This window comes from Myxocyprinus asiaticus, chromosome 1, assembly GCF_019703515.2.
Source record: "Myxocyprinus asiaticus isolate MX2 ecotype Aquarium Trade chromosome 1, UBuf_Myxa_2, whole genome shotgun sequence".
Taxonomy (NCBI): domain Eukaryota; kingdom Metazoa; phylum Chordata; class Actinopteri; order Cypriniformes; family Catostomidae; genus Myxocyprinus; species Myxocyprinus asiaticus.
The window spans coordinates 15045002-15063882 of NC_059344.1; the positions used below are offsets into that span (position 1 = coordinate 15045002).

General features: G+C 40.6%; 1 protein-coding gene across 1 annotated transcript in view; it reads left to right on the forward strand.

Moving 5' to 3' along the window:
• Positions 1-2870: 2870 nt before the first annotated feature.
• The window catches only part of prmt3 (protein arginine methyltransferase 3), an 85424-nt gene continuing 69413 nt past the window's right edge, over positions 2871-18881 (forward strand). Inside the window, exons 1-9 of the mRNA XM_051704384.1 lie at positions 2871-2908; positions 3161-3281; positions 7250-7332; positions 7417-7466; positions 7556-7658; positions 7935-8091; positions 8916-9060; positions 12873-12938; positions 13510-13631. Coding sequence (XP_051560344.1) covers positions 2893-2908; positions 3161-3281; positions 7250-7332; positions 7417-7466; positions 7556-7658; positions 7935-8091; positions 8916-9060; positions 12873-12938; positions 13510-13631 — 863 coding nt within the window. The 5' untranslated portion in view covers positions 2871-2892. The remainder of the gene's footprint in view (positions 2909-3160; positions 3282-7249; positions 7333-7416; positions 7467-7555; positions 7659-7934; positions 8092-8915; positions 9061-12872; positions 12939-13509; positions 13632-18881) is intronic.

Below are 18881 nucleotides of genomic sequence, written 5' to 3' on the forward strand. Positions count from 1 at the left end.
AATTGTAACAATGAACAAAGTCCAGTTTAACCGTCATGCAATTCCCATGCTGGTCTAGGCTGGTTTATGCTGGTTAGTGCTGGTTTGGTGCTGGTCTAGCTGGTGGAACACCATAGCTGTGCTTTTTTACAAGCAAAACCTAAATGATTAAGTTGGTTGGCCAGCATGGTCTTTCATATGAACCTGGTTAAGCTATTTTAAAAGCCTGGTAGGGTCCCCAGCAAATCAGCATTCCTTGCTGAGGGATCAACACCCAAAACAGCACATGAGCTGGTGACCAGCAATGTGGGTCTTTTCAGCAGGGTCAAGGTAGGGTTATTAGCATGAATGGGAAAAAAATGGAAATAATCTGCTGTTTTCGTGAAGCAAAGCACAAATGGTTGTGGGTGGGAGTGTTTGCACTATCTGTGGGTATATATGCGCAAAATATGGGTGTATGGTTTTTCAGTGAAGTGGCGCAAAGTGCAATTTGCTATTTCCCTGAAAAAAAGGTAATTGTGCTAAGACTATTCAGATCCACATCTATTTTTAGCGCAAAGTCCAAACTCAATTCCTGCATTTGCAGTTTTTTGAGATTCCACCAGCAGGTGTTAATAAAGTTTATGTCCAAACTCTGAAAATACACTGAGCACTTTATTAGGAACACTATACTAATACTGGGTAGGGCCTCCCTTTGCTCTCAAAACAGCCTCAATTCTTCATGGCATGGATTCCACAAGATGTTGGAAATATTCCTTTGAGATTCTGGTCCATGATGACATCACACAATTTCTGTAGATTTGTCAGCTGCACATTCATGCTGCGAATTCCCGTTCTACCACATCACAAAGGTGTTCTATTGGATTTAGATCCAGTGACTGGGAAGGCCACTGAAGGACAGTGAACTCATTGTGATGTTCATGAAACCAGTTTGAGATGACTTTTGCTTTGTGACATGGTGCATATATCATGCTGGAAGTAGCCATTAGAAGATGGGTAAATTGTGGCCATGAAGGGATGAACATGGTCAGCAACAATACCTAAATAGGCAGTGGCATTCAAGTGATGACTGATTGGTATTAACGGGCCCAAAATGTGCCAAGAGAACATTCACTACACTATTACACCACCACCACCAGCCTGGGCTGTTGACACAAGGCAGGTTGGGTCAATGGATTCATGCAGTTGGTGCCTAATTCTGATCATACCATCTGTGTGCCTTTGCAGAAATTGAGATTCATCAGACCAGGCTACATTTTTCCAGTCTTCAACTGTCCAGTTTTGGTGAGCCTGTGCCCATTGCAGCCTCAGCTATCTGTTCTTAGCAGACAGAATTTGAACCCAACGTGGTCTATTGCTGTTGTAGCCCATTCTGAGTAAACTCTAGAGACCGTTGTGCATAATCTGCATGATTTTGTGCATTACACTACTGCCACATGATTGGCTGATTAGATAATCACATGAATATGGAGGTGTACAGGTGTTCCTAATAAAGTGTTCAGTGAGTGTATAGTGGAACATCAAATTATGTCACTGACAGTCCCTGTTGTAGCCATTTTTTTAAAACAAAAAATATTATGAGATTTGTGTTAAACTTTCTAGAGGTCATGTTTTATTTTTCAATTATTATTTTTATTATGTTTATATTTACAATTGTATTTATGATAGAATTTGTATTAATATTTGCCACATATTGTCGTAGTGTGATTTTTAAGTCACTGCAAAAAAGGCCAGTGGAAAAAGTTGGAGAGGGTAAAATGTTTGGATTTGGGAAAGTTGGTTATAGTGATTTTTTTTTACCACTTCTTTATTTTGATTATATTTATGTTTAGTTTGAAGCAAGGCCGTAACCATGTCTTGAACACTGGGGGGTACAAAAACATTTTGAAGGGTGGGGGTTTGCGGGAGTGTTCTTTCTTTTTATGCTGTCTCAAAGAAAAAACGAATGTAATTTGAATTTCTTTTCATCACTGATGTATCTGTAAAATGACATGACTATGTCAGCATGGCTAGCAAAAAGAAAATACACAAAATTATACTCAAGTTTCCCCTAAGCTCCTACTCCAAATCCTACTTCATCAAAAATTGTATTTATCATTATAGTTTATAATAATGGACACACTATGAGCCATTTTCTTTCTTTCTTTTTTTTTTTTTTTAACAATTCAAAAGGTACAAACAAGAGTACATATAACCATTGTAAAAAACATTGTTATAAAACAAACATATCCAGGGTATATGTGAAAAAATTACATGGATGTGAAGCAACATAAATGGCATTATAGAAAAATGCTGTAAATAGTAAACAGTTGCATAGTTCTTATTGCTTTCAGATATTTACTTTTAGATATAGTTTCCAAATATATCTTAATTTCAATTTTAAATTGTTAAAATACTTAAAATATATATTTTAAGTCAATTTAACTACATTAAAATAATAATTAAATCAATATATATATATATATTTTTTTTTTATTTATTTATTTATTTATTTATTTTTTTACATTAGCAAATGAGATACACTATAATCTTGGCTTCTTTTTGAAAATAATTTTTAACTCTCTCCAAAAGACTTGCACTTCAGGACACATCCCAAAATAAATATTGAATAGTATCTGGGGGACTTTTATAAAAAACACAGTTATCTTCCGTACTAAAAACGCCTTCCCATCAGTGTCTTAACCACTATGAGCCGTTTGAATGGGCTTTTTTCAATCAGTGGGCGTTTTCAACCCATTGAGATTCCCTTCTTTCATTGGATAGTTTAGAAACACCCACCCAGATTTGAAAACACTCGAGATGTGTCCTGCAATCGATTATTAAGGAAACAGCGACCTCACATGGCACAAAAATGAAAGTACAGTTAAATATGTATAACCCGGAAGAGATAATCCCAGCTCAAGCAAATACAATATGGCAGCGTACACAGGTACACGTGAATGCATGAAATATCATTTTTATTGATCCTGTAGCTTAAGATGCTCTTTACTGTGAATAATTCTATCGATTTATAGGATGTATTGTAGTCTTAGAGTACATTTACAAGAATATAGTATTTCCAACGTTTTTAATCACAAGACTAATATGGCACTAATTTTAACATCTTATTTTTTACACTGCTGTCGACGAGATGAACTGTGTAAGCAAACGGAATTTAATTGTTTTCGATGTCATACTGTAGCCGATCGTGACGTTGAGGTGTGTGATGATGTACCCGAGCTCTCTGACAGTGATGATGAACAGTGGCAGTCGATGGAGGAGGGATCTGAACACATGTCAATCCCGTGTGTGCTCTGTGACCGGTAATACTGATTCTTACATAGTAGAATAGGATTTTGTGGCTTGTGATCTACCCATATAAAGTTTTGTAAGAAGTGCGTGAAGGAAAATGCAGGGCCTTTAAGTTATTGCAGTTTTGTTATTTACCATCTTAACCAATTTTAGTTGTTTGTTTTAAATGTAGTTTAGATTAATCTTAAGTTTTTTTTATTTTTTTTTATTTTTATTTTTTTTCCTGCTAACAATGGCCCTGTGGTGTTTACAAATGATTATTTTTTTTAAGTACAAATATTCTAGAATTTCCATTAATGTGATGTCATAAGAACCACATTCATAATAATTATTCAAGCAGGGCCGTTTCTGAGCATATGAGGGCCCTAAACAAAATCCTACTCAGAGGCCCCCAAGAAACATTTTTCCGGTCCTGACTTGTAGGTGCGCTTCATGATGACGAAAAACCCTTTGAGCATGCACCTGCCTGTCACATTTAGCTACAACATTCTCCTTACAGTTACATTCTCCCCGAGAGGGGCCACAAGGGGGCCCCTTATAATTGTCTAATTGATCCAGAACAGCTGCCTGAGTCTTACTCACAGCATTTAAGTATATTTAAAAATAAAAAATGTAAATGAATAATAAAAAAAAAAACATTTGACCTTGCTTTGCGGGACCCCTGGTGGCTCATGGGCCCTAAGTGGCCGCTTGTACCAATTATAACTACAAACAGCTCTGATTTAAGAATTTTAAAACACGCTGTTGTACAATCAGAAAAGTAGTTTGTTCACTGTACACATCATACTTAACTACAACCCCAATTCTGAAAAAGTTGTGACAGTATGGAAAATCCTAATAAAAACAAAAAGGAGTGATTTGTAAATTAGATTCACCATGTGCTGTATTGAACGCACTACAACAACACATTATTTGATGTTACCTTGTGAATATATATATATATATATATATATATATAACTCAGCAATAAGAGAAACGTCCTCTCACTTTCAACTGCTTCTATTTTCAGCAAATTTAACATGTGTAAATATTTGTATGAACATAAAAAGATTCAACAACCAAGACAAACTGAACAAGTTTCACAGACATGTGACTAACAGAAATGGAATAATGTGTCCCTGAACAAAGGGGGGGGGGGGTCCAAATCAAAAGTAACAGTCAGTATCTGGTGTGGCCACCAGCTGCATTAAGTACTGCAGTGCATCTCCTCCTCATGGACTGCACCAGATTTACCAGTTCTTGCTGTGAGATGTTACCCCACTCTTCCACCAAGGCACTTGCAAGTTCCCGGACATTTCTGGGGGGAATGGCCCTAGCCCTCACCCTCCGATCCAACAGGTCCCAGACGTGCTCAATAGGATTGAGATCCGGGCTCTTTGCTGGCCATGACAGAACACTAACATTCCTGTCTTGCAGGAAATCACACACAGAACGAGCAGTATGGCTGGTGGCATTGTCGTGCTGGAGGGTCATGTCAGGATGAGCCTGCAGGAAGGGTACCACATGAGGGAGGAGGATGTCTTCCCTGTAACGCACAGCATTGAGATTGCCTGCAATGACAACAAGCTCAGTCCGATGATGCTGTGACACACTGCCCCAGACCATGACGGACCCTCCACCTCCAAACTGATCCCGCTCCAGAGAACAGGCCTCGGTGTAACGCTCATTCCTCGACGATAAACATGAGTCTGACCATCACCCTTGGTGAGACAAAACCACGACTCGTCAGTGAAGGCAACTTTTTGCCAGTCCTGTCTAGTCAAGCGAAGGTGGGTTTGTGCCCATAGGCGACGTTGTTGCCGGTGGTGTCTGGTAAGGACCTGCCTTACAACAGGCCTACAAGTCCTCAGTCCAGCCTCTCTCAGTATATTGCGGACAGTCTGAGCACTGATGGAGGGATTGTGCATACCTGGTGTAAATCAGGCAGTTGTTGTTGCCATCCTGTACCTGTCCCGCAGGTGTGATATTCGGATGTACTGATCCTGTGCAGGTGTTATTATACGTGGTCTGCCACTGCGAGGATGATCAGCTGTCCTTCCTGTCTCCCTGTAGTGCTGTCTTAGGCGTCTCACAGTACGGACATTGCAATTCATTGCCCTGGCCACATCTACAGTCCTCATGCCTCCATCCAACATGCCTAAGGCATGTTCACGCAGATGAGCAGGGACCCTGGGCATCTTTCTTTTGGTGTTTTTCAGAGTCAGTAGAAAGGTCTCTTTAGTGTCCTAAGTTTTTATAACTGTGAACTTAATTGCCTACCATCTGTAAGCTGTTAGTGTCTTAACGACCGTTCCACAGGTGCATGTTCATTAATTGTTTATTGTTCATTGAACAAGCATGGAAAACATTGTTTAAACCCTTTACAATAAAGATCTGTAAAGTTATTTGGATTTGTACAAAATTATCTTTAAAAAACAGTGTCCTGAAAAAGGGACATTTCTTTTTTTTGCTGAGTATATATATATATATATATATATATATATATATATATATATATATACCGATCAGCTACAACATTAAAACCACCTGCCTAATATTGTGTAGGTCCCCCTCGTGCCGCCAAAACAGCACCAACCCGCATCTCAGAATGGCATTCTGAAATGATATTCTTCTCACTACAATTGTACAGAGTGGTTATCTGAGTTACCGTAGACTTTGTCAGTTCGAACCAGTCTGGCCATTCTCTGTTGACCTCTCTCATCAACAAGGCGTTTCTGTCCACAGAACTGCCGCTCACTGGATGTTTTTTGTTTTCCGCACCATTCGGAGTAAATTCTAGAGACTGTTATGTGTGAAAATCCCAGGAGATCAGCAGTTACAGAAATACTCAAACTCAAATACTCTGGCACTCGGCCAGATGGGCTGATATTATCTCAGAATACTATTCTGAGATGCGGGTTGGCGCTGTATTGGCGGCACGAGGGGGACCTACACAATATTAGGCAGGTAGTTTTAATGTTGTAGCTGATAGGTGTGTGTGTATATATATATATATATATATATATATATATATATATATATATACACACAGTATATTAATTTCAGATGATTGCAACATGCTCCAAAAAAGTTGAAATAGTAGAGTTTTTCCCAATTTGTAACATCACCATTCCTTCTAATAATGTTTATTAAGAATTTGGGCACTGAAGACACAAGTTTGTTGAGTTTAGCAAGCTAAATTTTCCCCCAATTATCCATTATGCAGGTCTTCAGCTGCACAATTGTATGGGGCCTTCATTGCTGTATTTTGCTCTGCATAATGTGCCACACATTCTCAGTTGGAGACAGCTCAGGACTGCATTCAAGCCAATCTAGTACCCACAATCTCTGCTTACATAGCCACACACTTGTAATCCGAGCAGTAAGTGGTTTGCCGTTGTCCTGCTGGAAAATGCAGGGACATCCCTGGAAAATACGGCGTCTGGATGGCAGTATATGTTGCTTCAAAATGTGTACATATGTTGCTGCATTAATGGTGCCCTCACAGATGTGCGAGTTACCCATGCAATGGGCATGACACACCCCCATATCATGACGGACACTGGCTTTTGGACCTGACGCTCTTAGGCTCAGAGAGCACGAAGGCTGTTTTTTTTCCCAAAAATTATTTGAAATGTGGACTCGTCGGACCATAAAACAGTTCCACTGTTCTACTTTCCATCTAAGATGAGGCCGAGCCCAGAGAAGTTGGCAGCGCTTCTGGACAGTGTTGATGTATGGCTTCTGCTTTGCATAGTAAAGCCTTAACTTGCATCTGTGGATGCAGCAGCGAGTTGTGTTGACTGACAAAGGTTTACCAAAGTATTCCCGAGCACTTGTCGTGAAGTCCATTACAGATGCATTACGGTTTTTGTAACAGTGATGTATGAGGGAACGGAAATCACAGAAGTTCAGAAGTAGTTTTTGGCCTTGGGTTTCCACTTATGTAGCTGTTGATGTTGTGATTTGCATCCAAATATCTGTTTCTCATTTCAAACAGGACTCTCACTTCTGTCTCTGAAACATTCCAACACTGTAAGGCAGATCATGGTGTGGATATACCAGAACAAGTCCAAAAGCACAGTAAGGACCCCAAACTAAACTAATTTAACCTTTTGGTGGCTCACTCAGTGATGTTTGATGTCTCTTGTTTTAATTGCTTTTTAGGGCTTGATGATTATGGCTATATAAAGATGATAAACTACATTAGAACTACTGTAAGTATCACTTTCAATTATACAGTTTGTGAATCAAGTTCACATTCGTGATGGACATGGATATGAAATCTGATTGTGTTGTTTTGCAGAGATGTTCTGCAGAGAGTTTGTTGCTGGTTTCAGGTCCATTACCATGGAATAGTGATGAATTTATGAAGCCAGCCTTGCCTGATGACCCATTACTGCAGATAGGTATGCCAATTATTATATATTAAGGTTAGCATAAGGACAAATTCCCCTCTTCGTCTATGAACTTTGAATTTCATGAATGGTAAAAGAGTCTATTTTCAACGGATTGATCCTTTAGTGTACATTTCATTTGGTTTTACTTGTAAAATCTGAAACATGCCTAAAAATAGACATCGCATAACTGCACACAAGTAAATGGTACACTTTCTCATTCCCATATTTTAAACAAATGTTTGCTACTGGCATGACAATGTTGCATTTTATTTTTGTCTGTCTCAGATCTGGAGGAGTTTAGTGGGGCTGAAGCTGTGACATTTAGCCCCTCGGCTGGTGATAATACAGCTATGCTACTTCAGAGAGCCAGGCAGGCTGAAGACAGAGCTCAGAGAGCTGAAGAAGCCTTGGCTCGTGCCATGGAAGATCTGCACAAACTCAAGTTAGTATAACACTCATCCAGTCTTGTGTTGGGTGGAGGCACTGAGAAGAAAAGCACAGGCAAAGTAAATCAGACTCACGTGCATTCAAGGTGCAAGGTAAACAGTTGCCTTTTACTTAAAGGAATAGTCCAGGTTCAATACAAGTTAAGCTCAATCAACAGCATTTGTGGCATAATGTTGATTACCACAAAAAATTTATACAATTTATGCTCAGTAGACATAATTTGTGGCATCATGTTGAATACCACAAAAAATAATTTTGTTCTAAAATGGGGAAAGTTGTGTATCTGGACCACCTTTATTTTTGAGAAGTCTTTGCGATGGCCCTATGTTATAGATATTTTTTTCTAATTTCAGTTGATGGGTGACTTCATGAAACGTATGTAGATAGATTAGATTTATTTCTCATTTCTCTTTGCCTAGGGGACAACGTAAGTAAAAAATGGAAAGCTTAATGTTTGGACCATCTAATTATTATTTTAAATTACTCTGACCAAGCGATGGAGTTTTAAGTTGTGAATTTATTTAAGATACCTGTGATCATAACAGCTCTCTTGGAGAGTGTAAATCGTGACACCCTTGTGTGATTAATAACTGGGTACAGCAGGGGGCAGCATAGAGTTCAGTTTCAAAAGCACCCACTGAATTGGGTAGAGGTGCAAAAAAAGAGGCGGGGCAAAATAAGTTACACATGGGGTAAAATTCCACTGCAGTGGTTAAGATTTTGAGCAAGCGCTCACATGCACAAACACGTGTGCTAGAGGGACTGACCGATCCTTCCTCTGTCTTAATGTATGCGTGTGTGTTGTTTGCATTGCCCCAGATTGCTTGCACAAGGTCTAGTGCTGAATGCAGACACAAGCCGTGGCCCTTCAAGCTCAGGGGCCATTGCTGAGTTGAGAGAAGATGAAGACGAGGCCTACTTTAGCTCTTATGGGCATTACAGCATCCACGAGGAGATGCTGAAGGTAGGTCTGTCCCCATGTAGCATATTTCTGCACCCTTATATGCTATCGGTGAGGGTAGAAGGTCAAAGGAAATTGTTTCCGCCAACTCACACTCTGTGCAAACCACGTTGTAGAATGAGAGCCAATTATTTGCCTTATGCAGCATATTTTTATGATTTGCCATTATTTATTTTTGCCACAAGGCACTTTTGTAGTATATTTTCAGCTCTTTTGTTAAAATGTCATTGTTTGAGTGTTCTAACTGCAGTAGGGGAGGTTGCAGTGAGAAGCGTGTGGATCATCGGCTCTCATACTGCAGTATATGCTGGAGAAGGCCAGTGATTGGTGCTTTCTTCAACTTGCATTAAATGCAGGTTTGCGTCAGAGTTGAAACTGTGTCGCACTCTCTGCAGAGAGGAGGAAGCTGTATAGTTCTGCGCAAGCACTGATGCCTTTTACTGTCCATCCTAAAATGATGCCATTTACCGTCATAAGCTCAAGGAATGGTGTGATCTTTAACACTTTACCAATTAATGCTCAGCTTTCCATTTAAGGAAACTTGAGTAAAGCCATCATTTTCCACTAACTTTTTCCATCTAAAGTTGAAGGAACTCTAAAATATGTTTAATGCTAAAAATTGTGAGAGAATATTTTAATGAGAATATTTGTATTGCCCTTTAAAATTTTTAAAGGGATAGTTCACCCAAAAATTTAAATTCTGTCATTTATTCACCCTGATATTGTCCCAACCCCGTATGACTTCCTTTTTTTTTTACCATGGAACATAAAATGTGATGTCGCCATTCACTTTCATTGCATCTCTTTTTCCATACATGAAAAGTAATAGTGACTGTGTCTGTCAGTCCATAATGCTGTGCCTAACATCTCCTTTTGTGTTCCACAGAAGAAAGAAAGTAAGACACCATAATCCAAATAAATTCTAATGGATTGCTAATGGAATTTCTGTCATAATTTGAAAGCGGTCCTAAAGGGAACTGATCAAATAAGAGCCTACTGGAGTTTTTTTATTTTTTAAGTTTATCCAGTATCTTCATTGATTTTTGTGGGATTCTTATTGCAGATAACGCATGTCAGAATTACTAGAGATGGCAACTCGTAGATTCTACTCTGTAGAGCTGGAAATCGATCCCTTAAGTCCGTGGCGTCTGGAATCGAGAATTGACTCGAAACGTTGGAGTCGATTCCTTTCGGGGAAACCGATTGGTATTTTCGGACTATGTTTATTTCCTCGACCACTGAACTACTACACATTTCAGAAGCCTAACAGCACTAATACAATTTACAAAAGGATTACAAAATGACTTCATCTTAACGATCATCAACCTGAGTCTGAGTCTCCGTTTGTTCATCTGTATGAAGCAGTCATACAAGCCCTTCAACACATCCTGTATAGTCTGCTGGTATTATACTTTGGATTAAACTTAGCCTATAATCAAGTAACATGCTAAATTGTCAGTAAATTGGCATACAGGACAATAACAACTTCCCTGATGTTACAACACAATTCTGCAACAAAGAGATGGCAGAGTTAGCGTCCCAGTTCACATCAATAAATCGGTATGTTAAAGCTTAAATGATCAACGTGCTGCACTTATAAAATCTAATGCTTCTCTACTCGTTCTTGACATTTTTAGTGTTTTAAAACATTGCATAAATATTTTTTTAATTAGCCTACATTTTACAAAATTTTACATAAAGTTACTTTATAAAATCAAATTCAAAGGCAAAAATTGTAAATACACGTTATATTGTATGAAATAAAACAGTACAACAACCTGGATTTTTAAATAAAACTGAAGTGTATTATTTGGACATTTTATTCAGGGTATAAAAGGTAGTGGACAATTACTGTACATTCTAATATAAACCTCGTGAGTCGTGAGTGATAACAGACAATTTCAATGTAGGTTAAATGGTGCTTTTAAGATTATTTGTGGTAGTTCTTTGAAATACAGGCGCATCTACTCAAACTTCCCTCAAATTTATCTCATGGGATTGAAGCACCGTGCTTTGATATGTGCATACAGGCCATGATTTAATTTTAGAATGGACCAATTAATAGTAAATGTCATTCATACTTTTATAAATAGTGGAAAGAATGGTTTGTTATGAGATTTAACTTTACCTCCTGTTTTAAAAAAATGTATCTTCCAAATTGATTCCATCAATTCCAAAACCAGGAATCGGAGTCAATTCCCAAATTTCTGTAATCGAACAGCCCTACTACTCGGAGCCGTTCATGTCCTCAGATCTCTTAAGTAATTTGTTTCTATGGCAGCACCTGAAATGCCAAAACGGCATTGTTGTTGATGACAGCAAAATGTTTATCACTACATTAAGTAAATTATTCACCTCAATATGTTAAAGAACAACAAAATGCTCCAGGCATCGATGCCATAATAAAATGGCATATTTAACAGAAATATGTGTTCATTACCTTCATCTGTTAAGGCCGCTGCTATATTGGTTCTTTATACATTGGTTCTCAGACTGTCAAGTCTGAGCTTTCTTAAATTCCGAGTTTCAATCTTGTTATTATCAGTTCTATGAAAACGTGAACGCTTTTTACAAGTCTGAATCTCATAATTAAAGTGATTCCGACATGATGTGCAGGCACCACAAGTTTAAATCATGACAGAAATTCCTTTAACAATCCAATCGCAATCTGTTGGATTAGAATTCTAAATAGAATTTTTGTAATTTGTTGCAATTTTTATTATACACAGTTCAGTGTTCCTTTAACTTCCATTTGCAACAACAAAAACAGTTAGTGGAAATCTATGGCTTTATTCATCTTCCTTGCACGGGAAGTTAGTGGTTTGTAGGTAAAGGGTTATTGATTGTATTATTTCTTAAGCTTATGACAATAAATGGATTTTTAGTTTATCCGGTAGGATCTGATTTGATTTTTTAAAATATTCTTATTTGACAGGGCCCAACGCTTAGGATTTTTTCTACTGGGCCAGATTTTTACTTGCCCTGCCAAAATTTTCACTGGCCCCAACTCAAAAATGAAAAATAGCTATTTTTACCTTCACGGCTTTAAAAAATGTGTCTGAAGCTAAATATTCTTCACATATATATATATATATATATATATATATATATATATGTATGTATATAATTACATTTTTAATACAAATTCCCCCAAAATACCCTTTAAGATTGGTTCCAGATTATGATTCCAGACAAATTCCGTTAGCATTCCGTGACAAGGACAAGCTGAATGTGTTACTACAGGCACAAAAATGAGCTCCCCATTTGTTTGTAACTTGCCCTCTGGAACTTCTGGGTTAAACTGCTATACATGTGCAGCCTCTTTTCTGGAATGTAAATGCCTTTCAGCATCATGTATGTTCTGGGAGGTGATTGGCAGGTTAATTAGCCATTTCTGGGTGTGAAATACTGCTGGCAAAGCAAGAAGTGCCAGGATCTGTTTCGTTTAATTTTACATTTCCACTCCCAACAACAGCGACCTTCTCCCCTCAAAAAAAAAAAAAAAAAAAAAAAAATCATTACCAGTTACGCATCCTTTCAATTGCTTTCTAATTCAGTCTTGACTCAGATTTTTCTTTCATGCTGCTTAACGATTGTTAATTTGATTTCCAGCATGGGCCTTGACTGAAAGAAAGTCATCAGCTATACCAGTGGATAAGCCTGTTTGAAGGCATTACAATTAAATTTTTGCTCTGAATGATTGGATCGTGTTCAACAATTCCTCTCTCGCAGGGATGGGTGCGTTCTGTCTTCTTAATGGAAAATAGAATGGTGACACAGTGTCATTACTTTTTGGTTGTCTCGTTTTTCGACAGGACAAGGTGCGCACTGAAAGCTATCGAGACTTCATGTACCACAACATGGACGTCTTCAAGGACAAGGTGAGTATTCTTAAGCCCAGCCACACTCAGGGCTTTTTTAGGTGTAGTAGAGAAAGGTGTGACAGAGTATGCGATGACAGCATTGATTTAAAAACTCCTCGCATTATTCCGAGCTGTTTTTTTTTTTTTAAGGGGACTCTTGCGTGCCAACTGCAGTAGGCTGATAACACGGTAATGGTAGTTCCACGCGCACACACATACACACACGCACACAAACACTGTAGGAGGCTTTCAGTGAAATACACTAGAGCTCATATACAAACCATTAATTCTACGCTGACATTGGCTAAATCAGCTTGAGCCTGCTGCAGTTGAACATGGATACAGGGGGGGACACAGTGAGCCGAGAGAAAGGGGGGAAGACAACGAGGGGGCTTATCTCGGCCATCATGGTCCAGCCAGTGGTCTTTGGCAAATAAGGGTTCGACCCTGTCAGCATGATAAATGCCTTTGGTGCCGTTATTACACATCTGCACGCTCAAGATGGCACAGACAAGCTGGCAGGTCGAGGGTGCATTCCCAGGCAGCTCCGTAATGAGGAAAGGTTATGTGCTGCTCCTTTAACCCGTAGGTGGTGCTCGACGTGGGATGTGGTACGGGAATCCTCTCCATGTTTGCTGCCAAAGCGGGAGCCAGGAAGGTCATCGCTGTCGACCAATCAGATATCATATACCAGGCTATGGACATTGTCAGGTGAGTCAATGTTAGACTGTAGTAATAGACAGATTATTAGGTATTCGACTGAGGCTAAATGTAGTTGTTTTTAATAAGAGTAAAGTGAAATACAACGTCCTCTGTAAAAGTATTTCTCCAATGTCAAACTAAAACTAAAGGATTAGTTTACCCAAAAATGAACACTCATATACTCACCCCAATGTTGTTCCAAACCCGTTTGCTGTTATTTTTTCCAAGGAACACTAAAGAAGAATTTATGAAGAAGCTTCATTTCACTATTTTCCATATAACAATTCAAAGGAACCACAGCCCTCAAACTCCATAAAAGTAGTCCATATGACTCGTGCGCTATATTCCAAGTCTTCTGAGGCCAAACAATAGCTTTGTGTATGGAACAGATTGAAATTTCCTGTAGGTTGTTATTCACAGGAAATCTTCCCCTTCACAGCTGCCCTCAAATCTCATTCTCCATTCTGCATATTTGAACTACAGTATTCAGTCACTTAATCAAATAACTTTATTGTCACTCAACCATATACACAAGTGCAACAGTGGGTGAAATTCTTGGGTGCAGTTCCGAGCAACAAAGCAGTCATGACAGTGATGAGACATATACCAATTTACAATAAACATCAGATTTACACAACACAATTTACAAAACTAATATACACATAATTACACAACTCGTAACTCTTACGGTTACAACTCATGCACAGTCTTTTTTGGCGTCACTGAAGTCACACTTGGAGCGTCACACTGGAGCAACATTTTTTTTTCTTTCACTATGGACGGTAATAATGTTTCAAAACTTCCCCTGATAAAAAACAAAAATATTATCAGTGAATAACGGTTCCTCACACAGAGCTATTGAATAGCTGAATAGCATAAGACTTGGAATAGAGAGCACAAGTTATATGGACTGTGTTTATGGTGATTAAAGGCACTATACTTCTAGAAGAATCGTAGGAAGAATGGGTTTGACATAATTTCAAACTAAATCTGTCCATCAAGAAGGTGTGTTTGAGTTTGTTGCCATGGTTTGCTAGCGCAAACTGGACTAGAAATATTCCGACTGGCTGTTAAACACATTCTTACTGCCATTGGTCCACCTCATCTGTGCTCCACCTACTTTGACGCCAACATATTTTTCTGGTTGATTTCTTCAGTGAGTTAAGATTAGTCAACATGAACACACTGGAGTGCAGAGTTGCCAAGCTAGTGCAAACTTACCTAAATCTGTATGAACGGTCGCATTTTCCATGACCATGTCTTGTGATATTTTCTTTATTTTTTTAGATTAAGTCCACAAAAATCTATAAAATAAAATAAAATAACCGATGACAAATTACACATCTACTGCATATATATTTCTTTAAATAATCATAGATTGCACTCAGTAAGTTTTTGCTAAGTAATAAAACATAATGACATGAATAGCATTTTTTAGAGATATGATGAAAATGATGTACCCTTAGATTAGATGAAGACTCTTGTCATGTCAGGAACCCAATAAAAGCTGTTTAATTTTACATTGAGCATGGGAGCTGCCATGTTGACAGCACATGACAACTTGTGTCATGCAATTGACCGAGTTACTGCCACTAATAATGACAATAATTATGACATGTTTACATTTATAAATGTGTTTTCAGCCCATGCTCAAACATAAAAGTACATGTAAACAAAATAAGCAAACCAAACAATAAATAAACAAATACAATATAGCAGTTCAGCAGTACAGAGTGAAGGTATGGTATTGATTAACAGGAGTGTGATCCAAAAGACTATCCAAACAGAATAAGTGCAAGTGGAAAGATAAGCAAGAGGTCCCTGCTGGAGTGATGAAACAAACCACTTCTACCTGCAGCTCTCATGGCGCAGATCACAGATAAACGTTGCGGCATCATGTGCAAAGCACGAGCACAAGGCAGTGTTTAGCCGGCCAAGAGCTCCTGACTCAAGGCTGCCTGGTGACAGTCAAGAGTGCAACAGTGCATGGAAATTAGTTTTGATTAAATCGAAGAATGTCCACAATAGGGATGTGTGAAGTATGAGATGGAGAATACACAGATTAAAAGTAACAAAACAGAAAATAAACATCTTCGGTGTGAAGATTGTGCTTCCGAGAGTCCTAGGTGGTATTTGCGGGTGTTGACGGTGAGTCCAGCCCCTACACTTGTAAACAAGTTTCAAATATCCAGAATGATGGGTGTCAGTATTGACTCAGTGCATCAAAAGTTTAAACCTTTTACTGACAGCCCAGCGTGTTCTGAACTGAGATCAGTCGGTTTAAATGAAATGAAATTATGCATAGCGTATAGCCTAGACAAAACACAATGTCCACGTAGGAAGACGCTGGATCGCATGAGATTAAAATTTACTGGTCTCATGTGGGTTCTATTTATAGAATGAGGCAATGTCATTGATGACACATTTTAATGATGCATTGGTTTTACATGTAGTCTGCTGTCAAGACAGTGTGCATTTCATATTTAAATATTCTTCTAAACTCCGGCCCTAGCAGCATGGGCTGTGTCCAAATGTTTGCAAATGGTACCGTTGCTCAGCCGTTTCGACCTATCTAGCTTTGAACGAAGAACGAAAGAGACCTTTGCCGTGAGTGTATCTGAGCCTTAAGAGGTGTTTTCCTGCCCTTTTGGAGCTTGAAAGCCATGGTCACTAAGGCCATGTCCACACTAATACATTTTAGTTTGACAACACATCTTTTTCTCTATGTTTTGGCCTTCCCTCCACACTGAGACAGCGTTTTTATCAGCGAAACAAAGCTTTTCGGAAACGCTCTCCCAAGTGGATAAATTTGAAAATGCTGTCTTTGCGTTTTCAGTAGGGTGGACTGTGTAGCAGGCCAAGGAGCGACACGAGACAGGTTGGCAAGTGAACAACCCCCGGAGGGCAAATTTATTAATTCCACACACTTATTAGAGAAGGAAGTGAATGGTGAAGATGCTTGTGAGGTGACGGGGAGCTCGTGCTGGCAGGGGCAGAATGTGCACTGGGTTTGGAGAGTCGGCTGGAGCATCTCGGGCCTGGAGGAGGTAAAGGCCGTCTGGATGAAGAGCTGAGTGCAGTCAGTCATACTCACCACACTCCACACCAACCTGGCTCTGTAGGGCAAACAGGTTCTGTTACATATACTGGATGGGAGGAGGAAGGAATTTCTTACCAGACCTGACCAGAATAAAAACATCCATGAGAGTCCGTCCGCATTCCCATTCGCTGACCCGGTCCGGTGTTGGACTTTGAAGTGGAAGTCCTGGAGCTTAAGGAACCAGCTTGTTACCCGGGCATTCGTGTCTTTGGCACGAGCCATCCACTGAAGGTGCACATGGTCCGTTACCAGTGTAAAGGATCTGCCAAGCAGGTAATACCGCACCTCCAGGACAACCCACTTGATCACCAGTGCCTCCTTTTCGACAGCTGCATATTTGGCTTTGGCCGGGTTCAGCTTCCTGCTGATGTAGATTACAGGATGCTCTTCCCCTCCCGAGCATTGGGACAGGACACTCCCAGTCCTGTGTCCGAGGCACCCATCTGGAGCATAAAGGGCTGCAAGAAGTCCGGGGCTTGGAGGACGGAGAAGTGGTGAGGGCCGACTTCAATGATTGGAATGCCTTCTCACTGTCCTTTGTCCAGATGACCTTTTCCAGATACCCCTTTCTGGTCAGGTCAGTCAGGGGGCAAGCCACAGAGGTGAAATCGGGGATAAAAGAGCGATAGTATCCCGCCAACTCGAGAAAGGGATGTCTCTTGGAGCGGGGTCACAGGAAATCTCTCACCGCGGCTACTTTTTCCTCCTGAGGGAGGAGGACCCCATGGCCGATGCGGAACCTCAGGTGTCGTGCTTCCGAGAGTCCTAGGTGGTATTTGCGGGTGTTGACGGTGAGTCCAGCCCCTTACTGAGGTGGTCCAGATGGTCCTTCCAGCTCTCTGAATGGATCACAACGTCATCCAGATAGGCGGCTGCGTACTGTTGGTGGGGCCGCAAGATGATGTTCATAATTCTCTGGAAGGTTGCTGGTGCCCCGTGTAATGCGAAGGGAAGGACCTGATACTGCCAGTAGCCTGAGGGAGTGCTGAAGGCCATCTTCTCCCTTGCCTTGGCAGTCAGAGGGACTTGCCAGTATCCCTTTATGAAGTCCAGGGTGTAGATAAACCAGGCCCTTTCCAGCTGATTTATTATTTCGTTGACACGGGGCATGGAAAATCTGTCAAACATTGAGACCTCATTCAACTTCCTGAAGTCGTTACAGAAGCAGTAGGTGCCATCCCTCTTCAGAACCATAACGATCAGCCTGGACCATGGACTTTTTGAAACCTCGATGACTCCCAGGTCTAACATCCATTGGATGTCCTCCTCTATGGCTTGTCGGCAAAACTCCGTAATCCGATAAGGCCGCTGCTGGATGACCACGCCTGGTAGAGTCCTGATGTCGTGGGTGATAATGTTTTTTCGTCCGCGGGTCGTTGAGAAGACATTACTGAAGCGGTGGACCAGGGCCCCTAGTTTTTTCTTCCGAGCTGAGGATAGATGTTCTCCCAGATCAACCACCTGTGTTTCTTCACTGGCTAACAAGGCAGGGCGGCCAGCAGTCTCCATCTATCTCTTCAGCAGGTTGACGTGGTAGATCTGCTCGACTCTCCGTCTTCTCGGCTGCCTCAACCGGTAGGTTACGGGTTCCATTCTCTGTCACCGTATAGGGCCCTTGCCAGGATGGCAAGAATTTACAGGATGCGGTCAGTACCAATACCATAATTTACCATAACTCGTCGGCTGTTCAGTCAGACCTCGTGTTCCGGGACTTCAGCGGGAGGGCTCCGGTGGGTGATGCAGCCTGACATCCATGCTTGAGCCTCAGGAGGGTTGGGATCCATGGGCATGGGTTCCATTCTCTGTCACCGTATAGGGCCCTTGCCAGGATGGCAAGAATTTACAGGATGCGGTCAGTACCAATACCATAATTTACCATAACTCGTCAGCCGTTCAGTCGGACCTCATGTTCCAGGACTTCGACGGGAGGGCTCCGGTGGGTGATGCAGCCTGACATCCATCCTTGAGCCTCAGGAGGGTTGGGATCCATGGGCATGGGCTCATACTGTCCCCTCCCCCCCCCACATGGCGCCGGCAAGCTTGCAGGTTTAGAGGTACCCCAGTGGGTGTACAACTGGAGTAGATTGGCAAACGCTCAGTGGCTTCGCATTCCTGGGCGGCTTCAGAGAGCTCCACAGCCTCGACGAGCTCCGAGAGGG